Source organism: Falco cherrug, chromosome 4 (genome assembly GCF_023634085.1).
Source record: "Falco cherrug isolate bFalChe1 chromosome 4, bFalChe1.pri, whole genome shotgun sequence".
Lineage (NCBI taxonomy): Eukaryota > Metazoa > Chordata > Aves > Falconiformes > Falconidae > Falco > Falco cherrug.
In genome coordinates this window covers 74,200,371-74,224,669 of record NC_073700.1, presented here as the reverse complement: position 1 = coordinate 74,224,669, position 24,299 = coordinate 74,200,371, and the positions used below count along the sequence as shown (strand labels likewise).

The following is a 24,299-nucleotide window of genomic DNA, read 5'->3' as shown; positions in this document are numbered from 1 at the left end:
AGGCTGAGTGCCTTCTATAAAACTGCCTAGCTGTGCCACTGCAGCACACCTACATGTGCATAATGAGGAATTCCACATATTTACATCACAGTTCAGAAGGTTGCAGTATTAGCTGGAAAGCTTCTTAGAAGCCCCCTCAGTAGATAAAATTCACACAGTCAGACATCCTTCCAGCTATCCCCATTACATACAACCTGCTTTGTGGCACAGGCCACCGGTCTTCGCTAAGTGGTTCTTGTAATTTCTGGATCATTTAAGAGCAACTCCTTTGAACAAATATATAATCTTTGACCAACTAACTTAATATAACATACAGTTTACCTTAACTGGGTAAATCATTCCAGTGATTAATTACCATTGATATTAAAAGTCTACTTACTATCTAAAAAAGCCTAAAGAAATAAAAAATAAAAAATAAAACAGAAGCTAGTCCCAAGTGACCCATGACACAGCCAGCTGGTATCTACAACGATGGATACCCACAGCACATATGGACACCCAAATGTAGGACCATCATTTAGCTGGTTTTGCCCTGTAGCAGTTAGCGCAGCCACAAATACAGAAAAAAAAAAAAAATCAACAAATTATCATGTTAGCATTTGCATTTCTTTCCCAACTCTCAGGCCGCAGAGTTTGCTTTGAATGATTTTAAAATTCCATCTTGTCTTGCTAGTTTTAGGCTGCTGCTCACAAAAAGGATGTGACAGGCTGAGAATCAAGTAAGGTACAAGGGGCTGATGCTGGTTTTGTCATTTCCTTGTTCCACTGCAGCACGTCTGCAGACCTTGACTAACCTTCATTTGCCTACCTGCACCACAACAACCATTTCTGACCAAAGGTGTAATGGCAGCCCAGTTGTTCACTTTTCATCATTACATTAATAAACGTAAAGAACATTCTACAGCATTTTAATTTTTGTTTGTTAACACAGCTACATATGCCATCTTTAGATCTCTGCACACAGTATAACTGAGCCTTCTACATGACCATATGCTGGTACCAAAAGAGAATTTTTCAGTAAGAAAGAATAGAAAAAGCCTAACTTAAATTTCTAAATGTACATATACTAAATGTAGCATTTGTCATCAAAATGTATTCACCCCATTCACTATAAAAGCAAAAATGACTATGGTTTTTCAGTCTGGTTTGGTTTTTAAATGCTAGGGATATTGCATCATATTGATTTGGTCTGGGAAATTTCCTTCCTTGAATATGTCTCTAAGATAAACAACTACAAGGCTAATGTATTTCTGAGGTGACCCTGGACCACAGTTGTTCCCTGACAGAAGCTGTTAACGTGGAATTAAGGGAAAAAATGCTTATTAATAAATGAAGATGAAAAACATTACAGAGATGTAACCACCTCCAAGACAAGCGGTGCAAACCCAGGAAGTTTACCTTTAGATTTAAGCTCAAGGGCAATCAAGCATATCTCAACTGTATCTCAAACCTACTGAGACACCAAGATGCACATTTTGGATAGCCAGACAAACTCAGCCCTTTCCAGAAACTGCAGCCCTTCCTTCAACTCCGATACGTGGTTGTAAAACACCACAACACTGCATACTGTGGGCTGTTGCTGAAAATGAGCAGTTCTGCCCCATCCAGGCCACGTGTTCCCACCTGCTCTCCCTTGTCGACTCATGTGACTGCCTAGAACGTCCGATAAGCATCAGAAAATTAATCATTAATAGAGTGGATCCATCTTCTGTTGGACAAATAAGCTGATCCAAATGAACTACTCATGCTGTGACTGTATAGATGCAATAGAACAAAGCTGTAGGTGACGCGCAAGAGAGAATGAAGAGGAAGAGAGATTCCCCCGTTCAATGACAACTAATATCTCACTCAGCCTAACAAAAACCTGCACCTTAAGAGTGCAAGCCAGTACATTTTCTTAGGATAACAATTCCCTTGAATATCTAATTAAGAACCACAAAATTAAGAAATGTATTTTAAAAAGTCTTGGCTCTACACTATTTTTAAGCCTGCCTGCTCAGTGAATAGGTTAAACGGCCAGCTGAAAAGTAAGCTTACACTTACAGACATTCGTCAATAAAAGAGCCCAAAGCAAAGAAATAAGTACTTTTATTCCACCTATAACACCTCATTCATGTAGAAGTGACAAGACAGACACCTGCAAAGGCTCCTCTGAACCACTGAAGCAAGACAATCAATTATGTCATTCAGTTCTCAAACCAAAGAACCTTCTCAGAAAATTTGAGGCTTTTTCAACAGCCATAGGTATGACACATCAACAGCTGACAACTGAGTCACAGGGAGTTCTTGGAGACCAGGAGGGATGCATTCAATGCAGAACATGAACAAGAGCCAGGAAAAGAGAACCTAACGACTTAATGGAAGAGCGCAGTGCCATGCCTCCGACACAATCAAAAAGTCCTGAAATTTTAATGTCATGCAACTGAAAAAGGAAAATATTGATAACAACTCTGAAATTAGCTGCAGTATTGCAGATGCAATTTCTAGTACCACATAAAGCATATTACCCTGCAAGCCTCTTCTACAGAAAACACTAAGCATCCCATGCATCTAATGCCCCTATGTGAGAGCCAACTTCTGTCAAAATTTGCGAAGTTTAAGCATCTCAGTGAACGTTTGAAAGGAAGCAAAAGTAAATGGAGTGAAAAGGATTATTTCAAATCACTAAGCACAAAGATATTTTATCTAAAACAAATATTAAAAGCTTGAATCCCAGAAAAACAAAAGTGGAATGCAAACCTTCCTGCCAAACCAAGAGGGATGCAATTCCAATTATTTTAAATCACCTGCTCCATGCCTCAGGGATCACTGCAGTAACAGAGGAGATGGACAATCAGTAAGCAAGTATGACTATTTATTATTACAAAGAAACACAACAGAATAACGATAATTTCTGATACAGCCCCTTCAGCACCATTGCTGGGGATCAGCTTTCTCCAGAAACTGGCCCTGAAGAATAAGCACCTGCAAAGGGAACACACATACATGAACCGCGACCAACACATATCATTGCAGGTCAATGGTGAGACTCATAGCACTGTACCGTAGGCAACCTTAAATACGTTTGGAAGACTTTCATTTTAAATAGGTCAAATATTTTAACCAGCACTGAAATATTTACAGACTTCACACTTTCTTTAATAATCAAAGTAACAAGAATTTTAAAAGGAAGTATTTTAGAAATTTTCCTCACATAGTGTATAATCAGTTGGGTGTTGAAAGCAGCATACTAACATGATGACTAATCTTTTTCCTCATTAAAATAAGGAAAAAGAGAATTCAAACTATATTGTGATATAACGTGCAATTCCTCATAAAAGATGTTTCTTACTTCTGAAGTATCATTCATAAAGCACTTAGATGTTTCTTAGTAAGTTTTGCTGGAAGAGATACCAACAATTTCTATCAAAAGAGAACAACATCCTTTTTAAAAAAATTGATGAGAAAATCCTATTTATATACTTGACCTTCGAGGTAAAAAAAGTTTACATTTACTACTATTTATAGCATTGTGGTTTCTAATTAGAAGATTCTGATCAAATTTGTAGACTTGAAGGAAAAGCATCAAGAGAATCAAGAGAGAAAATAATACAGAATGTTACAGCAAAAAAAGAAAATCTATGCTTCAGAGCTTGTAAGAACAACAAGGTTTTAGAGCAGACATTCTGGGAGTCAGTCACATTTATAAAATAAGAGATTCCTTACATATGAATTTAATGTCCCCTCCACCCCATTTTAATAGGAGAACAGAAACCATTAGCTTGTTAACAACCCTTTAAGTGTGTAAAATGACTGTCTCTGAAGTTCAGTAAGGACACGAGTAAGTCCATGGGAAATCAAAATAAATACGTCAATGATATTAAATGAAAAATTAAACATTTTATGCAGATGTATCTAAAAAGAATTGGTAACTGTGGTTTTGAAAATAATTGTTGCACTTAAATTTATGCTACTGTAAAGGAATATAGTGCTAATAAGCACATGCACACATTACAAAAAGATTATTTTCAGCCTCAGTTGTGTTGTAATAAATCCAGAGTTACGCAGTATATTCTTGTGGTATGTAAAATAAGAAATGTGTTCAAAAACTTTTCTACTTGTAATGGGAAGAAAAAAAATAAAAACTTTGCTCAGAGGCACTAGGTCTAATAATAAAAATAAATATCTCCAAGCCAAATAATCTTTTTTAAAAATACACAATAAATTATAGATGCAACGTCATTTACTCAGGTCTTCTCTATTGCCATTTGCAAACATCTAGTTTTAATCAACAGTCAGTGTCACTGAACTGGACTCACATATCACAGCATATTAAAGAACTGCAAAATCTCATTTTTACTTGCCCTAGCATTCTCAAAATATTTATAGGCACTCATTTAACATATTAATCATCATTATTTGTCATTCTTCATACAAGCTCTCTCTTTTTAGCCATTGTGTAAATCTAAATATCTATGGGGCTTCCGGGGGGGGAGCGGAGCAAGTTATTTAATGAAAAAACTGCAGAATAGAATCATGGTTCGATGAAAAGGCTTTTACAGCTGCATCTTTGCGGTACATTTAGTAAACAAGTCATTTATTCTGAGGAAAGCCTAGAAATAAGAAAAGATTTTAGGAGGTCCGTGTTCATTTTTGAATCCTGGATCACAGACCTGTTCTCCATGCCAAATGAGGGTGGGGCAGAGGGAGAGTTAAACACCATCAGCCGGAGTGTGGTGCCATGGCTCAGTTCACTTCGGTGGGGTTTTGCCAGCTCTCGGCAGTTGAAGATCTTGACAAAGTCGTAAACATGACCTAAAATAGCTTTTCTCCGCATAAACATCATAGTATCTATGAGATCAGAGTCAGAAGCAAGGACTACTTGTACCTCTAAAATGCCAGTAATTATTCTTCTCAATAGTAAAAAAAAATAAATATTTTTAAATTATTTATTTATGGATTTGAAATCAGAGGCTGTTTGAATTTACTCAATATGGTAAAGTAAAAGAGGTACCCAGAAAAATATGGATGAGGGGAGCTGCACCAAGATAAAGCAGCCCTGAGCAGAAAGCAATGCAATGTATTACGCAGGTGTCACTACAGCAGATCCAATGCCCGGGTAGCAGCAGGGATCCTTCTGAGGTTCTGCAGAGGTGTGATGCCAAGCTCCAATGGACTAGGCTGTATCTGCTCGCACATCTCACCCTAGACCTCCACCCGGCACTCCAAAACCATGAGCATCTTTGAACAGTTACAATAAACTGACTAAGGAAAAATAATTCTTATTTTCCCTTGAAAACTTCTCTTCTTGCTATCCTTCCTTGCCTCCACTTCATCTCCCTCAAAAATTCACCCAAGGTTAAATGATGGAGCAATGAAGACAGGAAAACTATCAGGCTGTCACTGCCAGCAGATTTAGCACAAACTACCATTTGATCTCACAGATCTAAAAGGACAAATTTAAGTACTTGAAATGGGCAAGATGCTGCTTCCCAAGAGGCAACCTAACACTTGTTTCCAGCACCAGGAAAATCCCATGGTACCAGGTCTTACACTCACTGTGCTTTTAAGTATAGAGGGTGATGTTAATTTGACTTCAAGAAAATTTTAGTTATAATTTTTTATTTCCTATGAGACCAATTACTGTAACTTCTGTTGTTGTGAAAGTCTTCATATCCTAGTGAATGGAGGAACCACAAGAACCTTTGGGAAGTCATACTCCCTTTTTGGATCCTTTTCCTTTTTCTGAAAGAAAAGCAGCAAAGATTCAGGTATAAAAGGTCATATTTAACTAATGTGCAAGAGGTCTTAAATACATCGCTATTGGGCAAACCCAGAAAAACTGGTGACTGCTCAACCTCTTGTTTTTCAAATGCATTTGACGAGTTTCTTCCTCAAAGACTAATATCTGGGAAAAGTATGACCAAGTATGTTACTACGAGGGTAATTGATAAAGTACTGGGTTACAAATACGCAACAAAGGAAAGTCATGAATGAAAACTTGCAAAGGTCAGAGCGTTTTCCTACCGTAATTCATACAAAAACTGTGATGACTGTTGAAGATCACACTTCTAAAACCAGACAGGGAGCAGCACAGACAGCTCCATGACGCAGGGACACCGCAGTTTCCATTGCCCCCCACAGCAAGCATGGGTTTCAAAGGGTCAGATGCAACACGAAGAGCAGTGCTAGAAATAGCAGCAGTAGAGCAATGTGTCCCATCTATCTCACTAGATGCTACAGGTCTGGACTGTGCAGGTGAATCTTCTTCCTTGTGAAGAAGCGTGAGGTCAGAGGGAAAGGATTCAAACAAGGAAAATCTCTCGTCAATGGAATATCCCCCGTCCCAAGGATGCCTGGCAGTTTCAAGCGGGCAGAACCCAAACGAGCCACTACTCTTGCACAGCTGCAGCGTGAGGGGCAAACAACCGAGGCGCAACGCATCTGCAGGGGGAGGGAACACACAATAAGGGCAGCAAGTGCAGGCAGCACTTGAGGATGAATCCATCTGGATCACTGCGTCATTCAGCTGCACAAAGGACTATTGTCTCAAGGACACCACTCCGGCAAGAAGGAAGGCTCCATGGATCTAACAGTCAAGGCACTTCCCTCGCCGAAGCAGATGGCACCTTGAGGTCACTTTTAGCTGCATGTTTTCCAAGCTCTGAAAGGAATCAGTAACATTTCGAGAAAGGCCTGCTTTTCAGCATCTCTTGTAGGCTTCAGAAACAAAGGAACAGAGTTCTACTACTGAAGGAATCTGCAAAAAAAAAACCAGTTCACACTACCTTTACGTTACAAATAAAGCATTTAAACATAATATAAAGAGTGCACACTAAGTTTGCTCCTTTATACAACATTTGTCAGCAACACAACATATTCCAAACATTTTCAACTGGTCTTACATTTAGTTTGTATACAGAAGAAAGCTTCCAAAAGATTAGCTCTTCCCACTGGAAGTAACAAGCACTCTGACACCAAGAGCCTACCAACATGGCTAACTCTTCCCAGAAATGGTTGGGCAACAGCAGAAAGTTTACTAACGTTCTGTCAGCACCACAGGCTACGAAGAGCTTGACGAAACTTGCAGACTCTCAGGCGTGCCACTACATTGCTCAATCAACTCCACAGAAAACACTTCTTAAGTATGACCCACCCTCTACATTCAAGTATCAAAGTCCTGTTTAAAGTTGAAAAGTATGAGAAAAGCACAGTTCCAAACTCCTTGTCCTCTGCGTACAACTTAGGAGATCAAAATGAATATACATTTTCACTGTATATTTTCTGAAACAGCTGATGAATGTTTTTCATTCCCACAGAATTTCAGGGGCTGAAATACTCCAAGGAGACATTTCTGGAACAGACTATGTTCCTACACACCGCTATTTTTCTGCCCAATTTTTGAGCTGTAAGTCAGGGCTGTAGCCTCCACACTCATACACTTTCTGCATCAAAGCACCATTAAAAGGCAATTACCCACACAAACCTTTTCTAAAGCTTGTATTAATGCTACATTCTGGGATATGCTTTTTCTAAAGCATGGTCAATTGCTACAGTTTTCTGATCTGGTAACATTCATTTCATTTAAAAAAAAAAAAAAAAAGAGAGAGAGAGAGAGATTGTAGAGTGAATTTGGTGTAGGTAGACAAATAAGAGCTGGTGAAATTACCAGACGAATCACCAGATTCCACTGTCTGATGGCAAATGCCCTGCAGCAGTGCTGTGCTTCTTAACTTTCTTTTAACTGAATCCAGTTTTCAGGCTGGACTCCTACCGACTCAACAGTTACACAGCTCTACATCATTTCCCACTTCTTTGATGTCTACATAACCACATCTTTAATGTCAGATGACGTGGGTTTTCCACTTGAACTTACCCAACCAGCCAACCCCCACCATGGAAGTGCACACCACAGCCTGGCAGAACCCACCTGTCCACACGCTCAGCACTCACATACAGCTCTTCAGCCACCTCTGCTGCTCAACGTTCACATGATAAAAGTTCCTGGGAAAAGACACGAGCCTTCCCTCACACAGTCATCCCACTAAAGCATTAAAAAGCTTGCACAGATGTAATCTGATGTGCGCAAAGCTCTCCTCTGCATTGAACATGCCTCCATCTGAGGAGAGAGACATGGTTCCATGCTTGGCTGTGGCTCAGCACAGCTGCCGCTGCACGGTTCATCCCTGCAGCAATGATTTCTCCTCTTCAGATGAATGCAAATATTGCAACAGCTTCAGAGGAGTACTACCAGGGTGCATTTGAGGCTATGAAGAGCAAAACACCATCTGACAGCCCTCTATAACTCCAGAAGACATCTCCTCAGAAAGCATATCCATACACCACCCAGGAGGCCACTGGCAAGCCAAAGGGAAGACGACTACAAGGGCTCAGAAGGCTTTCTTGTCTGAAAGTTTTCCACAGACTATCATAGCAAATTTGATGTAGTTTAAAGTAAATCAGTCAAAACGAGAGAGGATGGGAGCCGCTGTGACTTTTGGAGACGGTAAATATAGTAGTTTCAGTTAACATGAAAGAAGCCAACAATTACACCATCTCTAGAAAACACAATACTGAAAAAAGATTATTTAGGGACCAAAAAAATGAACCATATCAGTAGATGAATGAGAAAGAGATATCGCATAGGAAGACAGCACAATCCTGTGTCCAAGAGCGGTGGGCTTGATCCTCTGGTAGTACTGGACTTCACGCTCCACATCCACCATTATCCAGATGCAAAGAGCAGTCGTGGGCCTGGGCTAGCAACCAGATCATCCGACAAAAGCCTGGTGAGCTACTTCCCCCAAAGCAGGAGGGCAATCTACGAGGGAGGAGAAATGGCTTTGTCTCAAACCCATGTGAGTGATGACAAGGATCCCCATCTTCTCCAGGGGAGAAACCTGGCAGGACGCAGCCATAGTAAGTGGAAGGACCACAAACCTCAGCAGAGCTGAACTGGGAGGGAAAAACACTGAGACAGCACTAGCCAGAAGGACCCACAATCTAGAGAGCTGCACCTTATCAGGCTTTTGAAGGTTTTACACAGTTCGATTGACCTTTAAGCAGTGTTTGACAGGAGAACTCAATAATGTTTTACCAAGCAGAGCCCTAAGAAACATTGTTAGTCTTGAGTCCCTTAAAGACTGGTATGATTACTGAGAAGACTACAAAAGGGACCCAGAGTACCAGAAGAATAATATAGTACCAGATCTACCATAACAGAAAAACGCATACATACATAATGCTCTTGTGGCAAACATTTCAGAGTGAATGTCAACTTCAAATGTAGTTCCTCCATAATTTGGGTAAATCTCAGCAAGATTTACCATGATGCCGCTTGGAATGCAACACACTTCTGCATCACTCATGTGTTACAGCAGATCATTAGCCACAACAGGGGTCCCAAAACAAATATCCTCAGTGAAACAGTGGCACAAAGAATATTCAGTGCACTAAGGGGCACCAACACAGATCAGCAGCGAATACAGATACATGGATTACCAGAGCTGGAAAGGATTTCTCCATCAGGCTTTGCAGTTCCTACAATGATCACGGCAACAAGTAAATGTTGGGGAAAATACTTTCTATAAGGATTGTTACACCTGAGCCTTTAAGATCCTTCATGACTGTATATAAGCCTGTTTTATGAGATTAAGCCATAGCTTTTGGAATATCTCTCTTTTCAGCTCTGCTACAGCAAAAGCAATAAGAAGATATCACAGAACAAAGATTTCCATGCAGTCCTTTTACCCAGACTAGGATTTTCAAAAGATACCTATGTCTCCTAATCACCCCTCAAAATCTGAGTCCTGATATGGTATTTCTGCAACATGAACTCTGAAGAAGCTGCAGCTACCAGAGGTTTTTTGCTGGATGATTTTTCGGACATACACATTTACTGTCATAACAAATCTCATTACCAAGTAGGGGAAGACTTTCCCTGAAATGAGCTTGCAAAGAAGGATAAATTAAAAATCTGAAATATTCTTTGCCTATAAAATACTAGAACACACTATGAATACATATATTTTATAAAAAGGTGTATCTGAAAGTCCCTCTTACATCAGAAATCAAAGGGCACTCAATACCCTTGCATCACATGGCAATCTATAGCAAGGTTTGGCTTTCAGCACTTTTATTCCTCTTCAGGAAGGCAGGACCTGCATCAAGAGTATTGGTATTTTAACTATCATTCACACATTCATAAAATATTGCTAGACCGAAGTATCTTATCCTTACATTAATACTGCAGAACAGCATACATTCAACACACAGTAAAGTACACACACCTTTTGCCTAATGCCTTATAAACCTTAAGGAAAGAGGGAGGCAACATGGCAGGAAGAAAACCAAATCTGGCAGTAGACTGGTGTTATTACTCACTACGGCCTCAGTCCCAGTTTAGCCTCCTCTCCCTTTGGTTTTGCGATAGGCTGACCAAAAATTGCACCTAAGCGTCTCCAAGACACAGCAATCATTTGATTAAGTGGGCAGAAAAGCACTTTTAAAATTCCGCAACTTCTTATGACACTTCTCTTTCCAACAGTCACCATCCATCAGTCCCAAACTCTAGAGATGTTCTATAAGCCCCTCAACAGCTAGAACTCATTTTTCAACAAAAAAAAATGACTAATTGTTTGAGCTACCCAACATGGGAACTTGCAATACCAACAGAAGCTGACAGCATCAGAACAGAAAGTGAGATTTGTTTAAATAAAGTCAGCAGTTTCAGAAGCACCTGCAAAGAACAGGGACGTCCTGTTTGAAGACTAGAGCAGGAAGCCAAGAAGTCAGAGAATCCAATAGCAAAGACCAGGCAACACATGAATAACTAATGTAGATTTCAACTCCAAGTTCAAGCAGAGCTATGCGAGCTCGGCATGACAGAGCAGAGCTTCTCTGCAACTGATTATTAGCAATAAGCAGTTACTTAAGAAATCTGTAAGCCATGCTCCCAAATCAAAATATGGAATTTGGTCGCAAACAATTTGGAAATACAGACTGTGGAAGACAAATAAATACTTTGCTGAAAACTACTGAGTCACTCTGGACTACAAACAACACATACTTCTGTCTCCCGACAGTTCAGTCCTGGAGCCCCTTCACACCAGCTCCCTACAACCAGCTCAGCCCTTCTACTCACTCGGAAGGAATCCAGCATACCTTCGTGGTAACTGGCGACAAGCAAGTGAAAAACAGGCTGAGAAACAGAAGTCGCTATACTATTAATGTTTTTCATAGCCAGCAGAGATGAGTGAATCCATGTCCACTGTAGATCATTGAGTCAGGACCTTTTTCCCACTGAAAATCATAGCAAATCTCCCAAATTTCCATAGCAACACCTAAACAGATCAAAAACAAGTAATGCAATGAAAGCCACAAGAGGAACAATGTTGTCCCTCAGACTGTGTGTGCAGACTTACTAGCATGACCACAAAATGTTGGCCTCAAAGGAGAATTGGGACCCTTCTCCGCTGGTGTTGACTGGCAGTGTCCAGCTGAGGAGAGCAAGATCACTATTAAGTTACATGTAAAAGTTAAAGGCAGGCATCTGTTGGGTGAAGGCATGTAGAGGTCTGGTACTCCAATGTCCAGCCGAAAAATGAATCTCATCTTCGCAACCACAACATTTGATCCACTGAATATGGTTAGAGAAAAAGGTCCTCCAAACCAGGTGCTGACATAGAGTACAAACTCAAGTTTGTAAAGGCATACTTTGTGCTTTGTTTTGGTCTCCTTCACAGGCGGAAGAACAAATGCAGGCAGTGCAGACGAATGCTTACACATTCACACATTTTAATGAAGAACATGCCTGCACAGTATTCACTAAAGGAAATCACTAAGAGACTTGTCATTTCCCATGTTCTTCTTAAAATACCAAATTAAAATACGTCTCAAGGTGTGGAGGTAAGAGGTTCCTTACAGATGTCCACAGTAGGAGCTTTCTTTCTTTTGAACACAAAAATCTTAGCCTTCACTAAATGTCCTTGCCATAGAGGACATTCATCATCTAACAGGCTTATTTATGCAACAGCAAATTAAGTGTCCATTGCTAAGATCCTGGGTTGCATTAATGATAATATTAATATTAGCATATTCTCAGATATATCTTGATTACTCTTTAGATTAAGTGCTGTGCAGCTGCTAATAGGCCCCCTCTGGGGAACAGAGAAACTGAGATACAGGAACGTCACGGATACTGGTAGTGACTCTATTCTGCAATGGAATTAAAAGCAGAAACCCAAAGTCACGTGAATTCTCCAATGTCCACTACATACTGTACATTAAAACATTAATTACATGAACATATAATAGCCTACAACATTTGCCTCGTGCTTTGCTCCAGAGTCCAGCAATCTTGGACTGCTACAACTGGGAACATGCTGATTTTGTTTCTCAAGCAATTATATTCTGGGTTTCTAGCATGAGTACATAGACTATTTCCTTTACTATTTAATAGATCAAAGAGAGAAGTCATTAATAGTTATGGCAATGGCCCCAAAATCCCCAAAACAAAGGAGGCTGCTAGAGAAGAACCTCAAAAAATGCTGAAAAAACCCTACCTCCCAGTCAGTTCTGCCTTCGGTTCCCTTCTTTCGCCTCCTTTTCTCATAATACTCTCCTGCATCGTTAAGCCTGTTCTGAAACTCCTGATCTGCAAAGGCAACGCTTTCCTTCAGCTGTACCCTGAATGACCATCTTAGTTTCCCTTTGTGTAATTCCAAACTCAGGCTTGCATCCCTCTTGTACAACTTCTGCCCTTTTCTGCAACTAAAGCTTTCATCAAGGAATTAAAGGAATCCAATCCGATTTAATGCGACTTCCTTCTCTCCAGCTTATCTCTCTCTCTCCTTTTATCTTTATCCAATTCAAAACACAATTACATTGTTTTACATTAATTCAACAGCTACAGCCTCACTGTCTAGTCCTCTGACTGCACCATCCCATTCAGGTATCTTTGCGTTTCTAGACACAGCTGCTTGTCCTTCAGCCATCAGAGATACTTCTTGAATGCCTTAACCTCCTCCAAGAAGCATCCTCCCTAAACTAATCCACAAGGCCATTAGCTTTGGTTTGAAATCTCTGTTCAAGACCAGTTTTTTCTAACTCTGAAACACAGCTGTCCAAAGACTACTAGCAATGGATAGAATAGGGCATGGAGGCAGTCAGAGCATATTCAATCATAAAACAAAGACACGTGAAAATGTTATTGATGGAGAGGGCACATCTGCTGTGCTTTTAGATGCCACAGATCTTTGACTGTTAACTCTTCAGGGCAGGCATGGGTGCCTCTTCATGTGTGAGCAGAATCCAGCACCCTGCATCTTTATACTTCGTGTGACTTTTACCAGCCACCCAAAATCAACCATAAAAGTTAACTCAGTCCATAACTTTTACAAGCATTCTGGCAGAGGTAAGGGTGTTGGTTTTTTTATGGGATGTTAGACTTGAGCAGTCAGTATACTAGATTACTCAGCACACTTCACACTGTTACTGCAAAAATACCTTCCTAAAGGCAGCTTCTACAAAACTTCAGTTAAGCAAAGGCAGCTGTGCTGCTGGTCCACTACTGCCGAGCTGACTCAGATCTCTGGGAAACGGATGCAGTATCCTGCAATTAGGATGTAACTCTGCCCTATGCAAGGAACACAAAAAATCAGCACAGCTCCACACGGTTTGGCCAGCTTTTGCTTCGTAATTTTCTTCCTCCAAATCACTACCAGTGACGGCATCCTTCTGTGGGTAACAGCCATCAGATACCATGGGAGAGAGACTGTCGATATTTTAAGCAGCAGAAGGAACCTTGTTATCAGGAGGAAACGTTGTAGTTGCATGCACAGCTTTACAAATTTAAGCTCAGTTTAGCCTGAAGACTGTTGTGAAGTAAACATTTAACCATTTTTTAACTCAGTAGTGTCACTTTTTTTTCTGGTTGGAGTAACATTAATACTAACAACTAAATGAGGATAACTTGAAAATTCTTCATGAGCATAGGATTTGGTGAACAAAAGTTGAGACATTCAGAGAAGCAAAACCCATTAACTAATGACCTGTTCTGTAAGACCGGTATTCGAATCTTAATATTAGATCCAAATGCAATCATTACTACTTTTTAAATGGACATGTCACAAAGCACTTGAACTTCTGGGTGTTCAAGGGCCTTCAAAATGCTGAGAGGATTTTTATTTTTTTTTTTAAACAAAGCATCCAATCTGGAACTTGCAGAATCCTATTTTATTGCACTGTAAATATGGCCCTCACATCTGAGAAATCTTTATGTGAAGTTACATTCAGAGGCAAATACATATACTATCGAGAGCCTTTATTATTTAGTGACACAAAAAGAATACAAGCTATCAGTGCTTAAACTTTATGGATTATAAAAAGAAATCCGAGACAATATTGTCAGCTATTTTGTTTCTTAAATGGACAGCAGTCAGTTGGAAGAGGAGGAAAGGGAAGCCTGCAACTCATCTTGGATGTCAGCTGTTTCCCCAAAGGCGCAATTTTTTTACGTTCTTCATCTACAACAGCACAGACTCGATGTGGTTTTGTCCTAGGTCTAACACCCATGGCCCACCTCGGATACGCTGCTCAGTGACTGAGATGGAAATCGCTGCGTTTTAAAGGGAACTGGGGTGGCTCTTTGTTAAAAGCTGTAGGGATTGGTCCTCACGTGAGGGAAACCTGAAACATACCCCGCCTGGGCAGCGGTACCCCAGCCACACCGCGATGCCAAGCTCGCGTTCTATTTCCAGCAATTCCCTTCCCATTTCCAGCCTCTATTTTTAAAAACGCCTCCGAGCCCCCCGCACACACACACACACACACACACACACACCCGCCCACACTTCAAGCCAGAAACCGGAATGAAGCCGCAGCGACCCAACCCCAGCTGCCGCAAAGGCACCGCAACTTTCACCCCGCGGCTCCCCCAGCCCCCGCAGCCGCGAGCAGCGCGCTCCGCCCGCAGCACCGGCCGGCGGCCGGGCAGGGGACCGGCGGGCCCGGGCAGGGGACCGGCGGGCCCGGGGGCCGCCGCAGCCCGCCCCGGCGCTGCTGCCGCAGGACGGGCATGCCCAGCGCTCCCCCGGGAAAACCGGCCCCGCGCCGGGCACCGCTCCCGAACCACCGCGGCGAGGGCCCACCCGCGGGAGGGGTGCGGGCGAGCCGCCGCACTACCGCCTCGGCTGCCGCCCGGGGGGGCCCTCGCCGCCCCGCGGGGCCGCCAGGCCGCGGCGACAGGTGCCGGGGCTGCCGCGGCTCCCCCCGCCCGGCGCCTACCTGCGTCCGCGCCGCGCCGCTCCGCACCCGCGTGCTCAGCGCCGGCCGCCGCGCGCCGCCGCCGGAGACCAGCCGCAGGGGCCTGATGCTCTCTCGCTCCGCGAAGCGGCTCTCGCCCCGCCGCCCCGCCGTCGCTGTCGCTGCCGCCGGCCCGGCGCCTCCTGGGCAGGGGAGAGGCACCCGTCACCCGCTGCGCCCCCGGCCCCGCCGCTTCCACGGGGCTCCGCCGCAAGCATCCCCGCTCCCCTGCCCGCCCCGAGCGCGGCGGCGCTGCCCCGCGGCCGCGACTCACCTGGGGGAGCGGGCAGGGCGCAGAGCGCCAGGGAGAGGAGGCAGGCGGCAGCCCGCATGGCGCTGCTCGCCGCGCCGTGCGCCGCCGGCTCCGCGCCTGCACGGGCGGGGGGAGCGCTGCGGGGCCGCGGCTGCCGCGGGGCCGGGACTGCGAGCTGAGCTCCGCCCCGCCGCCGCCGCCGCGCCGAGCCCCCTGCGAGGGAAGGAGATGGCGAGAGCCGGCGATGCTCCCCGCAGAGCCCGCTCGGAAGAAGGAAGTGCTGGGAAATGTAGTCGTTTGCCAGGGCGTGAGGGACCGGCGCGGGACCGGAGGGGAAGCCCCGCAGCCAGGGGAACGCCGCAGAGCGCCCGCAGCTGCCCCCCACGCCCCCACCCCGTGGGGCGGCCCCGCTGCCGCACCGCCCGGGGAACCCCGCACGGCGCGCGCTCGCCGCCAGCCCGTGCCGCCGGGCGGGGCCCCGGGGCGTCTCCGCTCCCGCCCCCGCCCCGCCCCGCCGCCGGCCCCGCTCGCCTCCGCGGCTCGTTCCTCTCCAGAGAAACCTCCCTTTCCTTCTCTATGACCTTTTTTTCCTTAAATTTCCACCCCCTCCTCGCTTTCTCCACTGGAGCGGCGCTTGGGGACAGAGCCGGGAAGGATCGCGACGCGGCGTCATTCGCGTCACGCTACAACGCGCTCTCCCGGACCGAGCCAGAGGCCGGAGCGAGCGGCAGAAGTGCCGGGGGTCCCCGCCATGCCGCCCCACACCCGGGGCTCTCCCGCGGCCCAGGGCTGGCCGCAGCCGCAGCCCGGTTCCACACTCCCACCTACCGGGAGGCCGCGGGCAGCAGTGCCGCCTGCCAGCACCCCGCACGTCCCACCTTTCCCAACTACGTTTCGTGTTGAAAACGGGACAAGAGCGGCAGTTGTCTAAGGCCCCCCCGCTCCCCGGCGTTTTCCGAAGCCGAGGATGCCATGGCGCACGGTGAGGGCGAGGCGGGAGGGCAGCAGGAGTGTCAGGGCAGAACGGGGGCAGATGCAGCTCCCAGCTCCCTCCCGACCCTGGCAAGAGGCTGCGGGGTCAGACCCCCCGCTGCAAGGTTTGCCCCAGTGGTAAGCGATAAAGAAGGAGGTGGCATCACAGGACAGGGCACTGCAACTGCTGCTCGTTATAGTTTGGAAGAGTAAATGAAGGGGGGAAAAAAAGCCAACCAGCAACCTTTTGATGCCGTAATCTTAAAACCATTATGAAGATCAATATTAATGGCATTGCTTGCACTGGCAACAGCCCGGACACCTGGCACCTCCATTTCTGCTCTTACGCGCATTTCAGGCTGCCAGGCTGCCTTCAGTGGGCTCCCCCCACACAGGGACCACGCTCCCAGGGAGCCACTGCTGGGAAGGGTCAGGGCTCCGGGCCTGATCTCTCTGTAGGTCTTACCTTGCTTACATAGAGTATCTTAGTAAGGGAAGCAGTTAGAGGACAGGTGAAGGAAACTCAGTTTCTCACAGTTTGTTTCCACGACATAAAACCAGACAAAATGATGGTTCAACAAGCAGAGAATGGGAGTAAGACAGACAATGTAGGAGCACAGTATTGCATCTGCAAGCCTGTATCAACTTCAAGGAGAAAGTGGCTAATAAGTTTTGTGCTGCCCTGCTTACACTGCAGTCATACACTACAGGCAAGATGGAATATTACCTCCAAGTATCCATTAAATCCTCAAGCAGTTGCTGAAACAGCAGATTATTAGCTTACAAAACTCTGCTGCAGGGTATCAGAACAACCACGGGTGGGATAGGTAAAGAAAACAAGAAAGTGCTATTTATTAAAAAAATAATAATTTAAAAAATCAGTACTACAATATGATGTTTCAACCTTTTTCTCAAAATTTGTAAATCCTTACGTTTCAGGGTGCAGCCAGCCTCTACAGTTATTCCCAGTAAGACCAAACTGTCCCCACTGGCACACTCTTCCACAGCTGCTTCTGTCAGCATTCCTGTGAGAATTCATGACATTGGGTATATATTACACCAGTTACGCAGTAGATACACAGTACAGTTAAACACTCTTTTCTTGGATCAGTACCTCATATATTTCTTCTTTTTCGTGCCATTACCATCATCTAGGTTCGGTGTAGATATCACACATGGAAGATGCACTAGCCAAGGCACGGCTGCCTTAAGCCAACAACTACAAATGCACATCTCCAGGCTCAGGGGATGTGGTGAGGTACGATGAGAGTAGCTTCATAGATCTGGGACTTTTTTAGTATGCCAACTCTATTTTGATCAAACCCTTCACTAATTTTAAGAATAATTTTTAAAACGTTTTTTAGAAATACAGCGAACTAATGCAAAGATAAAGGCATTTTTAAAAGTATGTGCGCTAGAAGCAATTGGCCAAAACAGAGCTGAAAAAAGTTTTCATGTCCCTCCCCTTGCAAACCTCTCCTGTTTATATCCTTCTCCCATTTGGCTAGGAAAGCACTTCTATGATAAATATTGAAGATTAATTCAAAAGAGAAGGCTTAAATAAATTGCAGGAATTTTCTATATCACATTGGAGGATCTGAATCACAATGAAGGAAATCCTGATCAGCATGCCTGAAGTCCCCTTTCATTGTACACAGTGGTTAAAAATGCATGATTTGATGGGATTAATCCTTCAGAGAAATAATGTTTTAATTTATTGATTATGAAATGAACCCTTTTCCAGGTTCATTTTGGAAATCAGGCACAGAACATAGATACTCACTTCCTGCTCTTACTTCACTGGAAGCTCCTTGACATTGCTCAGGACTGTGGCAGATGGTCTACCTCTGAGCAATAAGCTTTTTCACATCAGGGGGCAGGTTTTCTTCTTCTTCCAGGAAATCATAGAATATCTCAAGTTGGAAGGGACCCATAAGGAAACTGAGTCCAACTCCCTGCTCCTCGCAGGACTACCTAAAACAACCGTATGACTAAGAGCGCTGGCTCAGCTGCTCCTTGAACTCTGACAGGCTCGGTGCCAAGACCACTTCCCTGAGGAGCCTGTTCCAGTGACTGACCACCCTTTTAGTGGAGAACCTTTTCCTAATGTCCCATCTGAACTTCACCTGATGCAGCTTCATCCCATTTCCTCATGTCCTATCGCTGGTCACCAGAGAGAGGTCATCAGCACCTCCCCCTCTGCTAGACACCTTGAGGGAGCTGCAGACTGCAACAGGGTCACCCCTCAGCCTTCTCTTCTCCAAGATGAACAAGCCAAGTGACCTCAGCTGCTCCTTGTAAGTCCTGTCCTCAAGACCTTTCACCATCTTGATCACGCTCCTCTGGACACACTCTAATAATTTGATATCCTTCTTATATTGGGATGCCCAAAGAAATTGTTGTTTGCAAACGAAGGCCAACTTTCCCATGTTCATTCTCTTGCCAGTTAACGGTCTCTGGAATTTTATTACACTGAAAATTTAGGCCAATTCTCTTTTGAATGAGCAAGAACAGCTCTACCCTATGTTGCAACCCATCTTCACGACTTGCCAAACATAACAAGCACATTCTGTACCTGAACTACAATGGCAGAAAAATGAAGCCTGAAAAGCATATGCCAATTATTTCAAAGGATCAAGAGAAAGTGGAAAAAAACATGCGATAAGTAGATATTCAGATTTTGATTTACCATAGGTATTCCAAATATTATTTTTGAAGCATAATTACTTACAAGTCATAATTGAACACTTAATTTTAACATCCAAGTGTTACTTCTCTCCTTTCCACAGAAGATAAGGCAGATACACAGACTAAACAGCTCTGTTGACATTGTACTTCTAATTTATTGGAATTTATCTCCTGGTTGTAAAACTGAAGCTTTGGTGTAACCACTATGGTAAGTAGTAGTGACTGCTATCATGATTCACAGTTTTAAACTGCCTAAAGTTCTGAAGAAATTAGCCCACTTTAACATGCTGAAAGAGTAACACATTTTTAAATGCTAAAAAACCTACATAAATTGCTTTGTATTTTTATAATTCCAATGAAATCTACATTTTCTGCTTTGAGGGATACACAGTGGAGCCCTGTGTATGCATAGACATGACAGAAAAATAACGCTGACTCCAGTTAAAAGAATGTTACAGCAACATAATGCTGTGGAAAATGTAACTCTCCTCCCAACATACTGCAACTTTTGGTTTCTCAAATATACCAGATTGTAACTGCAAACTAGGGCACTTTTTAACAAACACATTCTCAGTGGTCAACATTCAGTCATAAAAGTTTATAAAAAGCATAGTAAGACTTTCCTGATAAGAGGCAGATCTATGAATATTTTGTAATTGTCTCTATTCATCTGGCCACCTGTTACCGTAAGTGTACCACCCTAAATGTTTCCATGTGAAAACCACACTTACATTCTGAATACGTGGTAATTAGATTTGCTTGTATCAGTACCAGTTACACATCCAATTACAGTCAACAGTGCATTCTGACTGCATGACTGATACAGCACTGACCTTTTTGACTAACGTACATAAAAACATTTGACCTTGCTGGTTACTCAGGTCAGAGCATGAATACCACCTCGCAACAGGAAGCACATGCAATTGTCATCTGAATAGAGAGCTTATCACACAGAATCCGTTTCGACATTAAATTGGAGGTACAGTCTGATCTGGAGCACTGCACTGGCCACTGCCTATGAGGACATTGCAAGGCTCAGAGAAAGACAGTGACAAAACCCGGAAAGATTAGGATCATTCAAGATGGTGATGAATGGATAGAAACACAGTAAAATGTCATATAGATAGTACAGGGAAGGTAAGCTGGTGCTTTCTGTTCTGGCAGCACAGTGCGCAAGTAAGACAAAAGTCAACTGAATTAAAACTAGTAAATCCAAAGCTGATAAGTAGAAATACGCTTTCATTCAACAAGTATTTAGTCCATTGAAGTCTTTACTTGGGCTGTACTTTGGAATTACCTTCAAAATTCTCAGCATCTAGAGGGACAGGAAGCTCTTATGGACTGAAAAAACAACTGGACAAGCAGCGATGAACAGCCCGTTTTGGATAAAAGTGGTTCAGACTTTGTCTAGTTCTTTCATTCTGAGTGTACAAATACAAGTTTTTTGGTGCTGGTTTCATCCCACATCTAGTCATTGCACAGGATCCTTTTCGCACATCTTGTTACTGCTGCTCACCACTCTGGGAATTAGGAGATTGGGCTGGGTAACTACAAGTAGAGTTTAGTACCATGAGTTTCTTAGAAAATCAGGTGATGTAAAGAAAGCTAAGGTTTTTATTTATCTTCATTTGATAAATATTATTATATCTCTGTTCAATAAAGAATCATTTGGCTTCATGGCAAGTGGTTTGGAAATCAGGGCACCAGCAAAGTAGAAAACGTTCAGAGATCTGATGCATGTTTTACAACATAGAAAACTTGCATTCACTTAGGAGCCTCCAGGTTAGATCTTCTGTAGTAACCCCTAAAATATGTCAGGCAAGTTATTTGCTAAAATTATCCTCAGAAACAAGCTAAACAGCTACTGAGCTAAACCAATCTGAATGCAGGTTACAGGATGAGATTCATGCATCTCTGTGGCCAGAAAAGTGTCGTTTTCCAAGGGCCATGAAGCTTCTGAGGCTCAAGTACCCTGCTTGCACACCTTGTACTTGAAAGATGAACCCCAAGTGACATCTGGGGATGGTGTGCCTGTTCCTGAAATAATGTGAGACCCACCTCCAAATTCCTACTCTAGCTGGTGGCTTGAACCACACAAGCAACTACCATCACTTGGCAAATTACTTCCATGGTGTGGCTCTCAACCTCTATTCTACTGGAGTACCACATTGCACAGCTGTTCTGAAGGTCACAGAGAAAGCCTGGGTTCTAAAGTCAAAATTTCCACATATCAAAGAATATTCGAGACACTAGATCTTTAAGTAAGATCCCCCCTCAGCTCAAAATAAAAACAATAAAAAAAAATTTGATCAAATCTGACAGCCACCCAAATCTGCAGCTGCTTTATCCCCATGAAATTGGACTCAACCCAAACACCTGCTTTGCATCCCAAATCTTTTTATGGTGCTATATCTGGGATGCTCAGCATTTATTTTGGATAGCTGCATTCTCTAAAGTGGATACACTGTTGAATATCAGAAACCAAACAGTAACATTTACAGAACACATGGTAAACCCACCAAATATTAATCTCACATCCTTCAGAGATGTTAATCTGGTTAACGAACTCATTTCACACCTACCCTCACTCTGCTACAGGTGTCAGGTGACATTATTACTGGCTGGAATTACTAATGGCATTTACCTTTACTTACACTTGCATTTAATAGCATAAACAATCTCCTTACATGGTCCAGAAGACTAGTTATTCTAAGAAATCAATTTTGGCATTTGTTTTCTAGTCCACTTACGTATATTCTCTGTAAATAAGCTGTAAAGTTGTTCTAGATTGATTGGCTGCTAAAATTTCCCCTCTGTTGTCTTTGAGAGAGGGGATTAGAGGCATACAGAGGTTACAGCTAAATGTGAGTGGCAGCAAGCAATTGAAAAAAATAGCTTCTTTTTCAGAAATGTATTTTCATGAGATGACACAAAATAGAAAAAACAAGAGGGATAAACAAAATAGAAAAAACAAGAGGGATAAAGGGGACTCCATCTCCTGCTGTCATGCAAGTAACATCCAAACTAGTCACACAAGAATGATATGAATGCTCGTTCACATTTGACTGTAGTTTTATTTTACACTTCACTGTTTCAGGAATTTCCCATAATTCTTAATAATCTAATTGCATGTCTTAATCTCAGATACAGAACATCTACAGAATGAAACTTGGGCAAGGAAGTGACTTCCACCTTTGGGTAGACTCAGTGTAAGACCAAGACAGCCTGTGACTTGATGCTACTGTGGTATCAGCTATCAATGTGATCAAAAAGCCCAGCATGGGCAGCCTTCATCAGCCCTTGGTGCTCATCAGCCACTGGCCCAGAGGTCACATGGGCCATATAGCTCACAGAGATTCTCCAGCTGGGGAGTACAGGGCGATTCATATTTCTATCCTCTGTCCACATACCCCACTGTAACGTCGGTTAGAGCAGCCACCATTTTTCCCCCCATCATTCTTGCACTCAAGAGACCACCACAAGAGCTTCATAGATACCTTCACCAGTTACATTAGCCGAGTCCTTCACAGCCAAGGCTCTTCTGAGCACAGGGTGAAGGCACACACCCACCCCCGACAGGTGCATCTAAGGAGTCATATGCCTTGCAGCCATGCAGGCTGGCAGGTAACACAGAATGATGATGGCATGAATGGGTAACCAAAGTTGCAAGCTTGAGGTGGAACATGGATTCAACCACCTCAGTGCACAATGACAGCCCCTGAAGGACAGAACCGACGTTAACATGCTCAGTGGTCCTCCGGTTGTAACCAAGTGTCGTCCCCCCCCAACTCCAAAGGGGGAGGCCAGCTTGTCAGTCACCTACCTGTTGCTTCGTGTTCAGTGTTCTGTAGTCGGATCTTGGCCAACAGAGATCATTGCTTGAAGATCCTGCTGCCGAGCATAGGGCTTACCCGAGTGCAGGCAACTCTGACATTATCGCAGAACTTCCTTAGATGTGCGTGGTTTCAGAGTCCGTTATCACCATACACCCATATGAGTATCTATATGTACCCACATACGCATGTGCGCATGCACACAAGCATTCCCAACCCTTGGAAACTCTATCCCCTCAGCCATGCCATAAATTTACCTGAAGAGAAACATTTCTGTTCTAGATAAAACACATAATGTGGAGCAAAGCCTTATGCAGCGGTTGGGCATCCACTGCAAAGATACTACACCTAACCTTATGGGGGTGTAACCAACGTAATACACTAGTTCTTCTAATGCCTTATTTCTAAAAGCAGGTTTCAAGACCTGCATTTCTTTTGATGTTACTACCACCCCACTGCATCTTACTACTTCAACATTGTATTGTATAGCTAGTTTCCATGTTAAAAGTCTTTACTGAAAATAATTTTGCTCTCTCCCATGGTAATGAAATAAAGTGGGTCTGAGTAGACAAGTTACAACTCACCTTTACACGGAGGTACCAAACCAATAGTGTCTGCACAGGCTTTCAGTGATGGTAAGTGTGCATGCACCTTCTGTTTCAGCATTTTGAAGATTATAACATAGTCCACTTCTCCAGAAACATGCTTGCCACACCTATAAAAGAGAAACAACGAAGATCATTAAACTATACAATAGGCACTTTATTAAGAGTACTTTTATAATGTAAAAGCCCACAGGATTTTTTTTTTTTTCATTCAGACTTTAAAATGAAGTAGCACAAGTTCAGAACAAGGGTTAAAGCTTTCACCTTTTTTTGTAACTGAAGATTTGGATGCATTAACATCTTGAATCCCATGCTGTGTGTAAGGGCATGCTGCAGAGTATAGGAACATAGCTCCAAGTTTCTCTAACCACCACAAAAAGGAAGCAAGTGTTAGTATACTAACAACTGGTTTTGAATAGAATATGTTACCTACACGAGCTTCTCAAATTCACAGAAAGAAAATCCAGAAGTGCATTAGAAGAAATCAATGCATCTATGAAGAATTCAAACTAATTATATAGTATGTAACGATCAAAAAGATGTACTTAACAGATACAATGCACTTCTAATGCTAAACCTTTATTCTAGTGACTACAGGTACTTGTGGTAGTGTTTGTCTGAACTGTTTTGGCATTTCTCAGCATCCCTGACATACTTTGAAAATAT

General features: G+C 43.3%; 1 protein-coding gene across 11 annotated transcripts in view; it reads right to left on the bottom strand.

Moving 5' to 3' along the window:
• The window catches only part of ADAM22 (ADAM metallopeptidase domain 22), a 137,797-nt gene extending 121,808 nt beyond the window's left edge, over positions 1 to 15,989 (bottom strand). For 4 of the 11 annotated variants that reach the window (XM_055707458.1, XM_055707459.1, XM_055707461.1 and 1 more), the window contains exons 1-2: positions 15,557 to 15,988; positions 15,265 to 15,425 (exon numbers count right to left, since the gene is read on the bottom strand). In XM_055707458.1, the coding sequence (XP_055563433.1) occupies positions 15,265 to 15,425; positions 15,557 to 15,614 (219 nt within the window). In that variant the 5' untranslated portion in view covers positions 15,615 to 15,988. Of the gene's footprint in view, positions 1 to 15,264; positions 15,426 to 15,556 lie in introns of all 11 variants that reach the window. The other 7 variants (XM_055707460.1, XM_055707464.1, XM_055707466.1 and 4 more) reach the window with 3 other exon arrangements.
• Between the last annotated feature and the right edge of the window lie 8,310 nt (positions 15,990 to 24,299).